The sequence below is a fragment of the Anopheles marshallii genome, chromosome 2 (genome assembly GCF_943734725.1).
Source record: "Anopheles marshallii chromosome 2, idAnoMarsDA_429_01, whole genome shotgun sequence".
Taxonomy (NCBI): domain Eukaryota; kingdom Metazoa; phylum Arthropoda; class Insecta; order Diptera; family Culicidae; genus Anopheles; species Anopheles marshallii.
Genome location: NC_071326.1, coordinates 20,300,100 through 20,315,426, shown reverse-complemented (window position 1 = coordinate 20,315,426; position 15,327 = coordinate 20,300,100). Strand labels below are relative to the sequence as shown.

The 15,327-nt window shown below is 46.2% G+C and overlaps 3 protein-coding genes across 3 annotated transcripts; all 3 read left to right on the top strand.

Annotated features, from left to right (window-relative positions):
* The first annotated feature begins 443 nt into the window (after positions 1 to 443).
* LOC128719945 (protein FAM91A1) lies at positions 444 to 3,924 on the top strand. The gene is made up of 13 exons (XM_053813588.1): positions 444 to 530; positions 617 to 701; positions 786 to 926; positions 1,055 to 1,308; positions 1,379 to 1,639; positions 1,704 to 2,577; positions 2,643 to 2,849; positions 2,914 to 3,027; positions 3,100 to 3,339; positions 3,400 to 3,437; positions 3,508 to 3,611; positions 3,678 to 3,747; positions 3,814 to 3,924. The coding sequence occupies exons 1-13, from the start codon at positions 444 to 446 to the stop codon at positions 3,922 to 3,924; spliced, it is 2,586 nt and encodes an 861-aa protein (XP_053669563.1).
* A 2,204-nt stretch (positions 3,925 to 6,128) lies between these two features.
* On the top strand, positions 6,129 to 10,769 carry LOC128708516 (polyhomeotic-like protein 1). Its single transcript, XM_053803494.1, has 4 exons — positions 6,129 to 9,088; positions 9,162 to 10,255; positions 10,330 to 10,428; positions 10,522 to 10,769. The coding sequence occupies exons 1-4, from the start codon at positions 6,129 to 6,131 to the stop codon at positions 10,767 to 10,769; spliced, it is 4,401 nt and encodes a 1,466-aa protein (XP_053659469.1).
* Positions 10,770 to 13,972: 3,203 nt separating this feature from the next.
* LOC128719351 (lipase 3-like) lies at positions 13,973 to 15,327 on the top strand. The gene is made up of 3 exons (XM_053812975.1): positions 13,973 to 14,080; positions 14,152 to 14,871; positions 14,950 to 15,327. Exons 1-3 carry the CDS (start codon positions 13,973 to 13,975, stop codon positions 15,325 to 15,327), a joined length of 1,206 nt encoding a protein of 401 aa, XP_053668950.1.

The window sequence follows — 15,327 nt, the reverse complement described above, 5'->3', positions numbered from 1 at the left end:
AGCTCGTGTGTGCTCCAGCGAAGAGCTTTCACTTGAGCTTTTGACGTTTGGAAGCGCATCACAGTGGTTCTCCTGCATCGTGATAATACTTATTAAATTGAATGCCTTTCGTGGTTTCTCCGTTTGCTACGAAAAACGTATCGAAATTTAGCCTTTAACTTTTCAAGTATAACATTCACAGATAAAAGAAAAAATTATGCATAAATCCAACTACCTTCAAACGTTATTCTAATCATGGAACGGCCTTTCCATGGTCGTTGGGAACCTGTCACGATACATAACACGTCACAAAGTTTCTTTTCTCCATCAAAACAACACAATCCCGTGTGCAGGGGGTTCTATTTTGCACCGTGCAACAACATTCCAGCGCTTCAACCCGTCCACATTCCAGCGGACACTGTTCTCCGTGTGGTCAGAACTCCCGGTTCCGGGGCCATTACAGCATGGGTTCCGGGTTTGTGTCCAACAAGGTGGAGGAATGCATTCGACGGAATATCGCCTGGAAAGATTTAAGCTCGGACGTGCGGAAGGTAAGAGCGATATGCGACGGAACCATGGCCATGGTGGGTGGTGGTGTGCTGTGATAAACGTGTGAGTGTTTCCTACGCTTTTGCAGGCTCTAAACAACGATGAAGCCGATTATCGCAAACAAATTGTGGACTACAGCTTGCTCAACCAGCTTCGATTTCGTGGCAACATCGGTAGGTGGCATTTTGGAGCAGACTATTGCAATCATCAGGAGGGTTTTGGTTATGGTATTTTCACGTACGGTTTGCCATTTGCAGTGTACAGTGTGACGAAGAATGAGAAAAAATACTACGAACGGTTGGTGGAGGTGAACATACGAGCTCTCCACATATTCCCTTATCATCTGGCGGACGTTATCACCAAGGGATTGCGCGTAACGCCATTCAACTATTATACAGGTACTTCACACACCCTTTAACGATATGCGTTCGTTCGGTCGCAGCCCTTACAGTGGGATCCCTTAGGAACCCAATTATTCCATTCGGGGTAGTAATATTCGTTTTTCTTTTTGCTGTTCCTCTTCCAGACATGATTGCATTCCTGCTGACACACGATAAAAATTATGACGCACTGCCCAACTTTACCGCTGCCGATTGTTTGCGTGTGCTGGGCATCGGACGGAACGAGTATTTATCCATCTCGAGCGATCTCAAGTCCAGTTCACCGCGTTCGTTCTTTAAGAAGAATCCGTACCACTTCCTGCCGAAATTCCCCCGCACCGTTACGATGCATCCATGGTGGATCGTCGAGATAGGCCACATACTGGAAAAGGACGTTGAGGTATTTAGCACTGAGGAGAGTATTTTCAATTGAACCTAACCTAAAAATCTCTATTTCTTTCTCGTTTTAGAACCTTACGCTTGAGGAGATCAATACAATCGATCAGCTGATTGACTGCGGTCCACAAACGGCCGGAACGCTAGCACTGGACACGGTACAGAAACTTTACCGCAAGGGACTTATCTACCTGGACGTGCCAATCAGCAGTGACGATCGGATAAACATACCACCGTTGCGTAACTTTGTCATGAATCGGGTCGCTGGAGATTATTTTGAAAATCTGCTCTACAACGTGTTTGTTACAACGGATGAGCAGTGCACCATTTCGGAGGTACGCTAAAAGGACTTGCTGCTTGTTGAGTGTCTCCACCAATGTTTCGTTTGGTACATTACAGCTTTCCCAAATTCTACAAGTACACATGGACACTGTAAAACAAGCGACATCACTGTTCTGTCGGTTGGGATTTGCCAAGATAAAAAATGCCTTTGCCGAGTTTAAGCTGGACGAAAGTTGGCTCAAACAGCAGGCGGACGGTGGCGAAGATTTGGCTGCCTACAACTATCATGCACTGTTACTTTCGGAGGTACCGCTGGAAGTGAAACCATCGCCCGACGGTAGCATAACGTCCGTACCCTTCTTCCCACTGTCCGATCCGTCCAGTCCTACATCACCCTTACCAACCGACGGCACACCGACCGGTTCCAATGGACCTTTGTCGAAGGAAAAAACCACGCCCGAAGCTGGTTCGGGTGGATTCCGTTCGGCGAAGCGTGTCGGGTTTCTGTTCGATTCCACACTGACGGCCTTCCTCATGATGGGGAATCTATCGCCCGGGCTAAAAACGCACGCCATCACACTGTTCGAGGTGGGTAAACTGTGCGACGAAGGAATGGCTGATTTGCTCGAGGAGCTGGAAAAGGTGTCGATGCTGGATGCGGAATCGGAGGGAGAAGTAAGTCGGTACTTTAACCACGCGGTACTGCTTCGATCGACCATCGTTGCGTTGAAAGGTTCGCTGAAGATTGAATTGGACCTGCTGCGTCTCGAGAGTATCGAGGGACTCGACGTCCATACGCGGAATCGACTGTTGGAGCGAAAGTACAAGTACCTTATATCGGCGGCTCCATTATCGGGGTCGCTGTCTAGTCAGTTTACCATTCCCTTTTTTGGCCAATTTTACCAAAGCTCTGCCGATGCACACATATGGTCGAAGCTGTTCTATTACCACATGGGTGGATACGGTCCACCGTCTTTATTTCTGAAGAAAGGTATGTACCATTTATCGAGCTATGGGGTGCATTGGAATTTTAATAATATCGTAAATTTTTTTTAGGTACCTTGCTGAAATCCTTGCCTCGAATGTTTCTCGGCTATGGGAAGCTGTTAATTACAATCGTCAATACCGACTCGTATGTGCTAAACTCGGAAAAGTTTTATACACTGAACGAGCACCTCAAGAACGAATGTCTCCTAATTCAGGGCTATGGCATTAACGAACCAGCGAAAGTGCACTACGAACCTTTTCCATTCGACATAAACGGTAAGCAAGTTTGAATTAATACATTGTTGAGAGGTGTTCATCGTTTTGAATACAATTTTTGCAGATGAAAATAATCGTTGGGGACAACATGCCGCATGGAACGGGCTGTCGCAAATCGTAAACATGGAACAAACGTTCGGTTATGTGACTTTCATCAATACGGGCGTCCCTGATCTAGGTGAAATGGTTTAATAGCGTTTATAGTATTTAATCATAGAATTACAACGAGTTGCACTTCCCTTTTGCGCAGGCTGCGACAATTACAATCCTTCCGTGGTACTTAAACGAACAAGTAATAAGAAACAAAAGAGCGCTGAAAAACCTGACGAAAGCAGCAAAGCAATAACCGAACCGGTGAAACTTTCGACCACGGATGAGGAGGAAACTATGCCAGACCGTTTATCGACTGCCGATGAAGCGAATGGAGTTGTGGAGGAAGTAAACGATAAGCTAGCAGTACTGCAAACTGCAGAATCGGACTCAGATACTGGTAAGTGTTTGCAGTTGTTAACGTAAATTTCGTGCTCATGTTTTGACCATTTCCTTACAGAAATCTCGAGGAAAAATTCATTACAAAATGCAGCAGAGGTAGGTATTGCTTATAACGAAAGCTTATAAGAAATGCTAATTTAGCAATATTTTTAATTTATGATAATAGGAATGGACTATACTGGACATCAACTTTGGTATTCCACTGTTTGACGTTGATTGCAACACCAAAATTTGCCAATACATACTGCAGCGCCTATGCATCGATGATAAGTAAGTATGGAGAACTATTGCATTCATCATCATTCTTGAATTATGATTATTATGTTTCTCTATCAGCATATCAATTTTGAAAGAGGTGAATCAACAGATGGAACGTAAATATCTTAAATTTATTTCCCAGTGCTTGGTAAGTTCTCCCATCAATTTGTGCTGAGTTTAAACACTCATTACCTTTGTTTAATGTGTTTTACAGTTTTTTGAAGACGAAAATATGGAACTTATTAAGGCAGGAAAGTACGTGCCAAAGCTGCGCACCAATCTTGCTTACGAGAATGGTAAAGTGCAATGTTGGGACGGTAAATGAGCGTAACCGTCGTTCGTTTTAACGTATTGCGATCGAATCCTTCCTGCGTCCAGCAAAACTATATATATATATATTCCAGTGTGTATTTTTATCAATGCGAATTTTGAAATCGAAATTGATAATATAAATCGATAAAATCGACTTGCGTGGATCGATAGAATTTTTACACATTAAATAAAAATAAAAACGGTTTTTATTTATGCTCCTGAATATTTGAACGAAATGGTTCCTGAGTTGGTAGCTTCTTGCTCAACCCTGCGGCTGTCAAATAGACGTGCGCGCGTAATGTCAAAACGCGGTATTTTTTATGTTCTTCAGTAAACACAAATCAACAGCGCAAGTCGTGTTGGCTTTCGCATGTTTACGGGCGACAAGAAATATAAAGTAAATTAACAGAAAAGTTACACTACTGTTGTTCTGAAATCACCTGGTAAGTGGACCATTGTGTATGGATTGGGAAAGCTTCAGTAGTCGGTCAGTTGCGCACCATACGGGAAATGTGATTCCGCAAGCGGAAGATGCGGCACTTTTGTTTAGTAGTGTGGGTGTGCGTGTGTGTGGATATAAGGGGGCATACGAGAGTGTGGGATTGTTTGTTGGTAGAAACATGATATTCCCTCCCGGTGTTAGCATGAAACGCGCAGATTTGTGAGAAATTTGTGAAATAGGTATACCAGGTGGAGTAAGAAACAATCGTCTGTTGCTCACAATTGTTCTAACTTTTGATTACCGCTGTTTCCATACGGATGACTGCACTTTTTAGCTGTAGCGTTGTTGCCGCATCATTCGCCTTCGGAAAGTTCGTTGACTTTGGTAGTGCCAATGTGGGTGGTGCCCGGAGAGCATAGACACCGCGTGGGCCTAGTGCGTTCGTGGTTCTAATAGAGGAAAAGAATGTTTGATGTGAAGTTGCTAACAAGAACGGAAATGCTTCGCCATATACGACCTTTACCAATGACACGACCGTCTGCCTGAAAGTTTATATTTTCATTTCTTGTTTATATAAATCTAAGGAGATTAACAAGATTCTCATCATGATAATTATGATTGTTGGAAGTTTGCTCTCTGTAATTTGTATGATTTTTATTTCAGTAGAGTGGATTATGCATCGACAGCAATATTCAATGCAAATAGCAAGCAAAAGTTTCGCCACCCGGTTTAGAGCCCTGCCAGCCCCAGGACGCAAACAAAATAAACCAGCCGAACTGTCAGTTGCCGTTTTTGACAGCGGAAGAAAAAATCTCCGTCAGTGCAACAAAAGTAATACATTTGGTAGTGGAATTATCGTAAATAGTTTAATCATAACGGGTCACAATGGAGTGAATGCTACCGCAAATCACTAGTCGGAACTTTAGCCTTTCGATTGCCGATAATTTCGTGCCCGGGGACAAACGTATCGTGGCGCACGGAACGGAAGAAAAAGTGTGCGCTTGATTGGTGAAGTAATCACGCAAGAAGCTACAGCAACAACAGCAGTAAAAACAACCGACACACACACGGTATAGGAGCATTAAAAAAAAAAAAACGAAAAGCCCTCCCCAAGTGTACATCCAGCAGCTGCCGCAATAACAGTGCCGATTTCGCAGTACTTTGGTTGTGTCGTTGCGAAATGTAGGTCGTTGTAAAGTAGCAATAACAGTGAGGGTCCGCTGTTATGCAGCGTTGAAAATAATTACTCGCACTAATTGCGGATACGGTCCCGTGAGAAGGGAACGTAAGATGCCCCTAATTTCCCGGCTAACATTCACTTCACGTTGATGGTTGGAATATCTTTATGGATTGTTAATATTTCCGTAGGAAGAAGCGGTTTCTGCTTATCTCTCAAGAGCTTTTGCATTTGTGTATTACAGGAATCGATTCCTTAACAGTGAGACCAAGGCCAGATGCTTTCGGACACTCAATATTGTTTACTCTGTTAGAAATGAATGTGACTTCTTTTCATAATAACCTGAGGATTTTTTTTTAATGATTATCGCTCTGTGTGAATGACTACAAGCTATTTATGGAGCATTGTTTCATCGTACTACCAATAAGAATTCGGAATTCCATTACTATCGATTACTTACTGAATATTGTGTTTCGTTAATTTTACAGATATCAGACGTCACGAGGGGAAATTTGAATTGGGAAAAGTATTCGAAACAATCGGTCAACCCGGCATCCAGTGCGTGCGAGCAGTGCAGTAGTCCAGTCGAAGAAGGGTCATGTCATGTCATTCCACGACACGTGCACAGGAGGATCCGTATGCGTTCACGGAATCGGCACCACTGCAAGCGAACTCATTGGCGTACGCAAACCATTCAAGTGCAGTTAGCAATAGCACCAGTAGCAGCAACAGTAATGCACCCACCTCGACCACCATACAGACTGCATCCTCCGGTGCGAGTCTGCTGCTTGCGACCAACTCTGCCGGAAACGTCACGTCCATGTCCAAGGATAAAGTCGTGAGCATTTCTCCGCCAGTAGCCTCATCATCTCCGGCTACACTGAAAGTACGCTACAATGGAGTCGTGACTACAGCTTCCCCGACCACCACGGCCGTGGTAAGGAGTGGACCAACCACGGTCGGTACACCGATTCCAGTGTATACGAAACCCGTGCAGATAAGGCAACAGTCCCCACAGAGTGCCTTACCAGCACAATCCCAACCAACGGTGACTGTGGGAAAATTGATCAAGAAGGTACTGCCGCAGCAGAAGACGACCCCCATGATAACGACCGTCGTTGCCAGTGGGGCCAAAATAATCTCACGCTTGCAACAACAAAACCAAAGCTTGCCGGGTGGGCAACAGCTGTCAACGACCGGCGGGTCTATATTGAAGTTTATCAAAATCCCTCCACAACAGCTGGCCAAAGGAACAACGGCTGGTGCTACCACTATCCCACAAGGAAGCTTCATACACGTAACCACTTCCGGCGATGGGGCAAGAAAGTTGATAGTAACTAATAGCAGTAGCAGCAGCAACGGGGTAACTCCAACCATTTCTGTTGCTACCACGAGTGGAGCGAGAATAGCAAATGTAGGAACGGCTGTTAATCGCAATGCGGGGGGTGTGACCGTAGTGTCTAATGTATCCGCCGTTACGCCGACAAAAATTCGCTTGGTGCAACCGCAAGCACAAGGGAAATTTTATTTGCAAACAACAGCTAACAGTAGCACGGTGGGAACAGCAACCCACCTTTCCAATCCCGTCACCATAGCGACGCTGAGAAATACGCTAATCAAGCAGCAGCAGCCACCGCTGCAGCAACAAAAACCACAACCTGCTCAACAACAGCAGCAGCAACCGGTGCAGCAAAAGGTTTTACCGTCCCAGCAGCAACAACAAGCATCGCCTACAGCGAAGCCGCAAACCACTTCCGCATCTTTGCCGCCACAGCAGAAACAACAACATATACAGCAGCAACTTATACAAAAGCAGCAAAAATCGCAGCAATTGAAACAACAGCAAATTGTAGGCAACCAATCACCGCAACAACTGCCCCATACGTTGCCGAAAACATCGCCCCAGCCTCTGCAGGCCAAACCGCCTACACCATCATTGCAATCGCAATCGTTACAAAAGGTGGAAAATGTGGACAGCACACCGAAACTGCAGCAAAAACAGCAAACCCAAACATCGGTTCAGCAGCAGCCGCAACTTGTTTCAAAGACACTGTTACAATCTGCACCAAATGGTCAGAAGCAATCGTTACTGTTACAGCAACAACAACAACAACCTTCGAAACAAGCATCGTCCATTATCGTACAGTCTGTACAACAATCGCAATCGCTACTATTGCAACCCCAGCGAAAGCAGCCACAATCTTTTGCATCGGCCGGCAATAAACAGCGGACCGTACCTCAACAACAGCCACCAAAACCTGCCACTACTTCCGTTGGCTCCATGTCCTTGCTAACATCTTCGCCAATCACGGCAAACAAAGGCTCTATATTTGCGAAGGTTGTCGATACCACTAGAGTATCCGCCGTATCGCCGAAGGAAGCTGAAAAGTCTAGCAAGATGTCCCCTGCGGAAGGTGCACGTCGATTCGTGAATCAAAAAAGCTTGCTCGTAACTTCTAACGCTTCGACAAAGTCACCACAGTCTCGTGATCAATCCCCGTTGGTTAATAGGGTTGAAAAGGTCAATCGAGCACCATCCGCTGTGGATGATCCGAAAGTGATCTCTGCTGTAGCGAAAAAACGTTCAGAACTAGAAGTTGTTTCAGGTCCTGTCAACATCGGTGGCGAAATAGTGAGCGAAATCAAAGCAACAGACCTACCCACTACACTGGATATTAAAACTAATCTAACAATAGAGGAACAAACGTTACCAGACATTGTGAATGGGAAAGTCCGTCAAATGTCGGGTCGAAAATCTGGTGCAACAGGCAAAACAGGTGGCAAACAGCAGAAATCCGCTAAACGAACGCACAGCCAACAACAATCGGAGGAACAGGATCTGCTTCGAGATTGCCAGTCTCCAGTGGCTACGGTGATGACAAATATTGGATCTTCTCCATCGTGTACGACCAGTACGCCAAATGCTCCAACAAGGGGCGCCCCAGGAAGCACACCCACTCCATCGTTACTATCCACCGTGAAGCTAGAAAAGGAGTTTGAAATAAAACAAGAACATGAGGAGCAGCAGGATGAAAAACCACCGAGACTGCAGCGGTTCGTTGCGTCAACCACCGTACCGGGAGCAACGGCTGTCCCAATCAAGCGTCCAAAGATAAGGGAATGGCATGCGCCCGGTGCGTACATGTTCGATCTGAAAGATCCGGGCGACGAATCGGATGACGATGTGTACGACGAGTATCCGAATACGCTTTCCTTTTGGTACGAGGAATCCATTGCGATCACCGTGCCGGATAGTATGTCAAGCTGGGGCATAAATCCGATGCATCGTAGCTCGTCGTCGAGCAGCAGCAGTGTCCGGGGTGGAAAAAACAAAGGCAATAGGAGTGGGAACAGTTCGAAGTTTGAAATACGCATGCTAACGCGTGATGAACGGTTGGAGCTCAGGAAGGCTTACTTGCAGCGCCGGATCGTTCAGTGCAGGAATGGACTGCGTTTGAGAAGTGCGGCAGCGTCCATCGCCAAGAAGCGGCTAGAATCGATGGCTAGGGTGGTCGCAAAGGTGGACAAACGAAGGCAAACCGAACTAAATAAAGCGAGGTAAGCGTGCGTGTTGGTAGTCGAAGGCTGATGTGTATGATTAGTAATATATATCGTCTTTTTACCCATACAGTGAAAAGGAGACCTGCGTCTTCGAGGGTTGCAGTAACCCGGCCCTCGTAATGACATCGCACTGCTACGATCACGTCACGGAGGAATCGCAACAGTGTCTGTTTCAGCGCTGTACGGCAAAGTTTTCCGACAACAGCCAGTGCCGCGTACCGGTGTTTGACGTTAGCCATGAGCTGATCCTCTGCAAAGAGCACGCCTGGAAGCATGACAATCATGATAAGATGTCGCAGGAGGTAAAGCTGCATAAGAAACCGGTAACGATGGTTACACCGGTGCCCGTTCCAGCGTCCCCAACAATAGCTGCAAGAAAGAAAGCGAAACCCATTCAATCGCCGCCGGTAGTGGTGCGCTCACAAAAGCGGCCCAAAAAGAAGAAAAAACTAACGCCCTTGCAGCAGCAGATGTTGCTGCATCAGCAGCAGTACAAACAGCAGTTTGCGATGCATCATACCCACCATCAAACGAACCAGTCGAATCAGCAACAGGCAAAACAGGCGACACCCGCTTCAAACCAACCGCCGAAGAAGGTGATACAGTCGCAGCAAACGCAGCCGCAAAGATCTTTACTCAATACATGGTCTGTTAACGGCAAAGTGCAGATGCAGGTTAAGCAAGTATCGCCCGTGCAAAAGGCATCAGCAATAGCACACCCTGGGCAGAGGTTATCAATGGCAATGATCAATGGCAGTGAAAGCCCGTCGAAACCTGCGTTTAATAGGAGTGTGTCACACACAGTGGGTTATGTGAATCGCAATCTACACATTCCTGCTGCCACTGGCAATAACCGAACCGTTTCCGGTGCGATGGGATCCACTGCTCATCGCTTACTACCTAACAATTCGACCATGGAAATAGTGGATTCGTTAGAGCTTGATCACAATCAGCAACAGCAGCCGCAGCAACAGCAGCCGCAACAACAGCAGCAGTACAGCAATGGATCGCATCCAGTCCAAACGATACACCAATCCAATACCTCGCCAAACACGCAAGATCTTCTAACGATATGCGAGAATAGTTCGGCTTACGCGAGTTCTGAAGATACCGGTGTTGGTGGGTTATCCGAATCGGAACTCTTGGCAACACCGGACGTGATAGGTAAGCTCAGCATGATCGCGTAGTAAATGAATGCCAAATCACAATGCGTAACTTTCTATCTTGTCCATCCACAGAAGAGATTATACCATTCGAGTTTAGCAACCTGCTCCATCCGAATGTCCTCAGTCATTTGCCGCCGGACGCATTAAATGAGCTGCTCTATCTCGGTGATGGTAAGCATCGAAAGGAACAAACCCTTTCGTTGATTGAACAGATTGAATTGAATTGATTGAACACAATTGATTGCCTTTGCGGTAAATTTGTAGTGCCGGCTGGCGATGATACGGGAGATTCGCACGAGAGCTGCCCTCGGGAGGTGGAGGACGATATAGAGCGTGCCCTCGAGCATGTGAAATCGCTCGACGATATGACTGTGGAACCGAGCAGCTTGTTGGGCGATTTTCTGGACAATGTCGACGACGAAATGTTGGACGGATCTGATATATGCAATACGGAGCAAATGCTCCAGTCGCCCAATAAGGCGGGCGATATCAGAGGCATGGTACATACGTAAGTAGTGCGCAGGTACGAAGCAATAGCAGTAGCATTATCTGCAGCAAATTCAACGGCAGTGCGATAAGTTGATCACCTAACTTTGGGTGTGATTTTTATGTCATACTGGACAGTCGTCAGTTTAAAACGCAAACACAAGTATCAAAAGTTCTTCTGTTTTAGACACGTTTATCGCATTTTTTAGAAGCTTTAAATGAAACCAGTTTCCAAGCTTTAACACCTGTCGGTTCCCTTATTGTCAGCATATACTTACGACTGTTTGCGTTGTGTGCAAGCTGAAGGAGGTTGTTTTGGGATCAGTTGCAATTGATATACTTACGTGTGTACTGGTTTAAATAATGAACGCGATGTTGCGTTGGCTGTACGAACCATATTACGTCAAAATTACGCTTTCATAGTTACGCTATTCTAATGTAAAACTAATTTAAAATTCAATGAACAGCTGACATCGTACGCAAAGCTAGGGATAGAAATTCACTAAACATGATGCTTAATGCGGTAGTGGAAAGTAGGAAACATTTTAATAATCACTCACTGTAGATAGGCGCCAAAATTCATCGTCAGCTTGTTTTCTTGTCCATTTCGTTGCTGCATGGTGTACAGTAAAGTAATTAAGAATGTAAAGGCTCTTTAGTAGAAATAAATACTTTTAAAGGGATCCACTATCTACGCGATCCTGTGGTCGAGGAGGGATGGTGTTAGAAACCAGGCGGAATTAGGTACGCAACCGCACGTACTCCGAGATATGCATAGAGAGAAATTCGCAAATGTTGTTCATGGGGTGAATCAACTTTTGCGGCACATGTTCTTTTCGTCAGCTAGCCCGTAAAGAGGCAGATCCAAAGGATGTGGAGTAAGTAGCATTTAGGATGCATCGTTAAGGGCAGGACAACGTCTGGTCACACTGTTTTGTGGTTACGGGCCGGTCTTGATACCACCATACAGCATAGGCGCATGCATTTACGATGCCTTTGTACAAACAGTTTCAATACACAGAAGTAACAGTTTCCCACAAGCTACCTAAGTACGATTTGTTTTACAAATGAAATCGATATCTGTACCTGATTAATACAACAAAAAAAAATGAAGCAAAACCGGAAATACACACGGGTGTTTTTTGTTTGTTTCTTCGTTTCATCATAACAACATGCGCGGTGCAGTTGCAGTTTGGCTGTACAGTAAGCTCGCCTGGAGGCTAATCGAGTGATGGTTCGCACCATTTTCGCACAACACGCGATCGATTGAAACCGTTGTGCGTATGAAAAATTAAACATCCGCTACATCTTAGTGATTTGATCGCGAGACACCACCTACCTTACCGATACGTTCATGTGTAAAATATGGTGTAATTTAAGTAAGTAAAACGAACAGTGAAAGGAACGTTAAATACGTTCATTTAAAATAACGTCTAGGTGTAAGGTTAAGCGGTCTGTGGTGTAAGGTTAAGCCAACGCTTAACGAAGCAGCCGAGCATGGCTACGCAGATGGCTACGGATGGCCGCCCGCGGTACTGTAGTGTTTGGGAATCCTGGTAAGCTTTCGTTGGTTGAAGTGAGAATCATGATAACTGTAATCGTACCAACCTAAAGCATGAATAATCATACACTAATGGGCTAATAAATAGAGTACACCGTAGCAGGCAGTGTAGGGTTAATTCTCCCGACATTATGTTCTACAGTATTCACAACAAGCTCGGAACAATATGACGGTAGGTTGTGTGTTTGTAGAGTGTTCTGTATAGTGTAATAAGTGCAAAACGAAAGCGAAAATGAACAAAATCTAAACAACAAAAAAAAAACTAGCGAATTGTACGCGCTTGTTATCAACAGATACGGAACACAATTACTGTAACAATTGCTTTTTGTAATAAAAAGTATTAAAAACCAATATTTTGTTTTTGCTTCGGGTGTGGGCCACATACTTGTTGAACTTTCATTCAAATTCTACTTTTGGTAAGTCAGAAAATTTTCAACGAAATTTTTGTTTTATTAACAGAAATATATTATACTTCTATTTTCCAGCAAACCTCACTAGGGCTAGAAATGCTTCCAAATTTGGCATCGGATTATAAGAAGCTCGGAGAGTAGGGTAGCCCAAGAGTTCCTGTTCCAACTTCTTGATTCGGAAGCGTACAGAAATGGCTTCGCTGTACAAAGCCAATCCCGTAGTTTCCAAGTTTGCCGTACGAAGGTGATCGAAGAAGCGACTCGGGGACCGCTCAAATGAGACCCCCGGAGATCCCGACGGAATGGAACCGTCCATGGTTATCCCGGAGATTCCGACATTGCCGTACTGAGATGATTGAATGTGTGGTGCGGTGGAATGTGAATGTGGAGCTTATGTCGAATCACATTAACCATTCTACTTCCAACTTCGTAAAGGTGCAATAGAGGCATTTGAGAATTATCACCAGAGCTATACAGATCCGGTCAGCGAACTAGTCAGTCGTGAGGTAACCAAATCGTTGGTACACATTTTAAGTTTGGAAAACATCAGTACCTAACGTCACTCCTCCGTGTAATCACTCCTCAAGTAATCACTCCTCACTGAATAGACATTCCTCGCGATAAATACCTTTTGTATTGTTTTTTTTCTGTTATCAAAACAGATTACGGTAGAGCCTCTCTTGCATTTATCAAACCTTACTTATCGTTCATCAGATGATCAGACAGATCAGATATAGCAAATACTTGCTACCACAAAAAAAAAACGTGACTAGTAAATATCGTGTCCTATTTGGTGATACCGGTTGATGGGAGTACTTGTTATCAGTGTATCGATAAGTGATTAGTGATTTGCCTTAGTCGGCAGATTTTGGAGCGTGTGGTACAGGGTTTTACACCTCAGTGTTGAACAATTCTACGACGCCTGTATGGTACAGTCCTTCATGTCGCCAAGTGTGAAGTGAAGTGAAGTGAATTTACAGTCACCAAGTCGTGAATTTGGTGTCCAAACTCTCGGCTGGATCGTGTTTCTCTGCGATTCTGGCCGGTTCAACCCTGTAACGAATCCGTTACTGGAATTACTGGAACAAAATCTGTTTAAGGTGTGTCCTGTTTAATCAGGTTGGCTTATCGAAACCAGATTTGGTAAGGGGGGGGGGGACGTGATAAGACTCAGTCGGTTTGTGTATTTAAAGAGGACCGAGTGGAGTCGCCAGACTTCACAGTGTCCCGAACAGGTGGAACGCAACACAGTCGTAGAATGAGAAGTGCGGTGTACAGTGTGCTGGCAGCAGTACTGTTGCTGGTCGTGACCCTAGCAGCAGGCCAAATTCATCCCGACATCGTTGAGGATGCGCATCTCGATTCGGTAGGTGTGCTTTGGCGGTGTTTGGGGGGCGCGATGGAGATCCCTTTAATTCTACCGGAGTTGTCTTTCAGCTTGGTTTGCTGCGCAAATATGGCTACCCGGCCGAGGAACACATCGTCGAAACGGACGATGGCTATCTGCTCGGTGTGCATCGATGCCCGGGCAGCCCGTTGTCCCCGCCGGCCCCAGGAAAACCGGTCGTACTGCTGCAGCACGGTATGCTGAGCTCGTCCGCCGACTACATCCTGATGGGGCCCGACACCAGCCTGGCGTACATGTTGGCCGACGCCGGGTACGACGTGTGGATGGGTAACGCTCGCGGCAATCGGTACTCCCGCCGGCATCGCTTCCGCAGCAACGAAACGCAAACGTTCTGGGACTTTTCCTGGCACGAGGTCGGCAGCATCGACCTACCGAACGTGATCGACTACATAATGGTGCGCACGGGCCAGCAGTCGCTGCAGTACGTCGGCCACTCGCAGGGCACCACCGCCTACTGGGTGATGATGTCGCAGCATCCGTACTACAATCGGCGCATCAAGAGCATGCACGCGCTAGCGCCGGCCGCCTACATGCACAACACGCGTAGCCCTTACGTGATCTTCCTGGGCACGTTCCTGTACACGACCGAGCTGATGCTGCAGATGATGGGTACCTGGTGGTTCGAGCCGACCAACGAGATGAACATACAGGGCGGGTTGCAGAACTGCCACGATGGTGCACCGTTCCAGGCCATGTGCTCGATTAACACGTTCCTGATCGCTGGCTTTAACACGCAAGAGGTTAACTCGGTAAGTGAAGGAACCCCCCATCTAGGGGTTAGTTCGGTTCTTGTGTGGTACTAACCGGTTCTCCCTTTTCCTTTCCAGACCATGCTGCCCGTCATCCATGCGCATTCCCCTGCCGGTGCCTCGACGATGCAGATGATTCATCACGCACAGACGCTTCGATCGCGCGTCTTCCGCCAGTACGATCACGGCGCGATGAACATGCTCCGTTACGGACAGCTTACGCCGCCGGTGTACAATCTCGCTAACGTGCAGGCACCGACACTGTTTTACCACAGCACCAACGACTGGATGGCCGCACCGCCGGATGTGGAGCTGCTGTACCGCGAGCTACCGAACGTGGTGAAACGGTACCTTGTCCCACTGCCGGCATTCAACCATCTAGACTTTGTGTGGGCCATTAACGTACGCTCCCTGCTGTATGATGAACTGTTGGCCGATCTGAAGGCGTACGTGTGA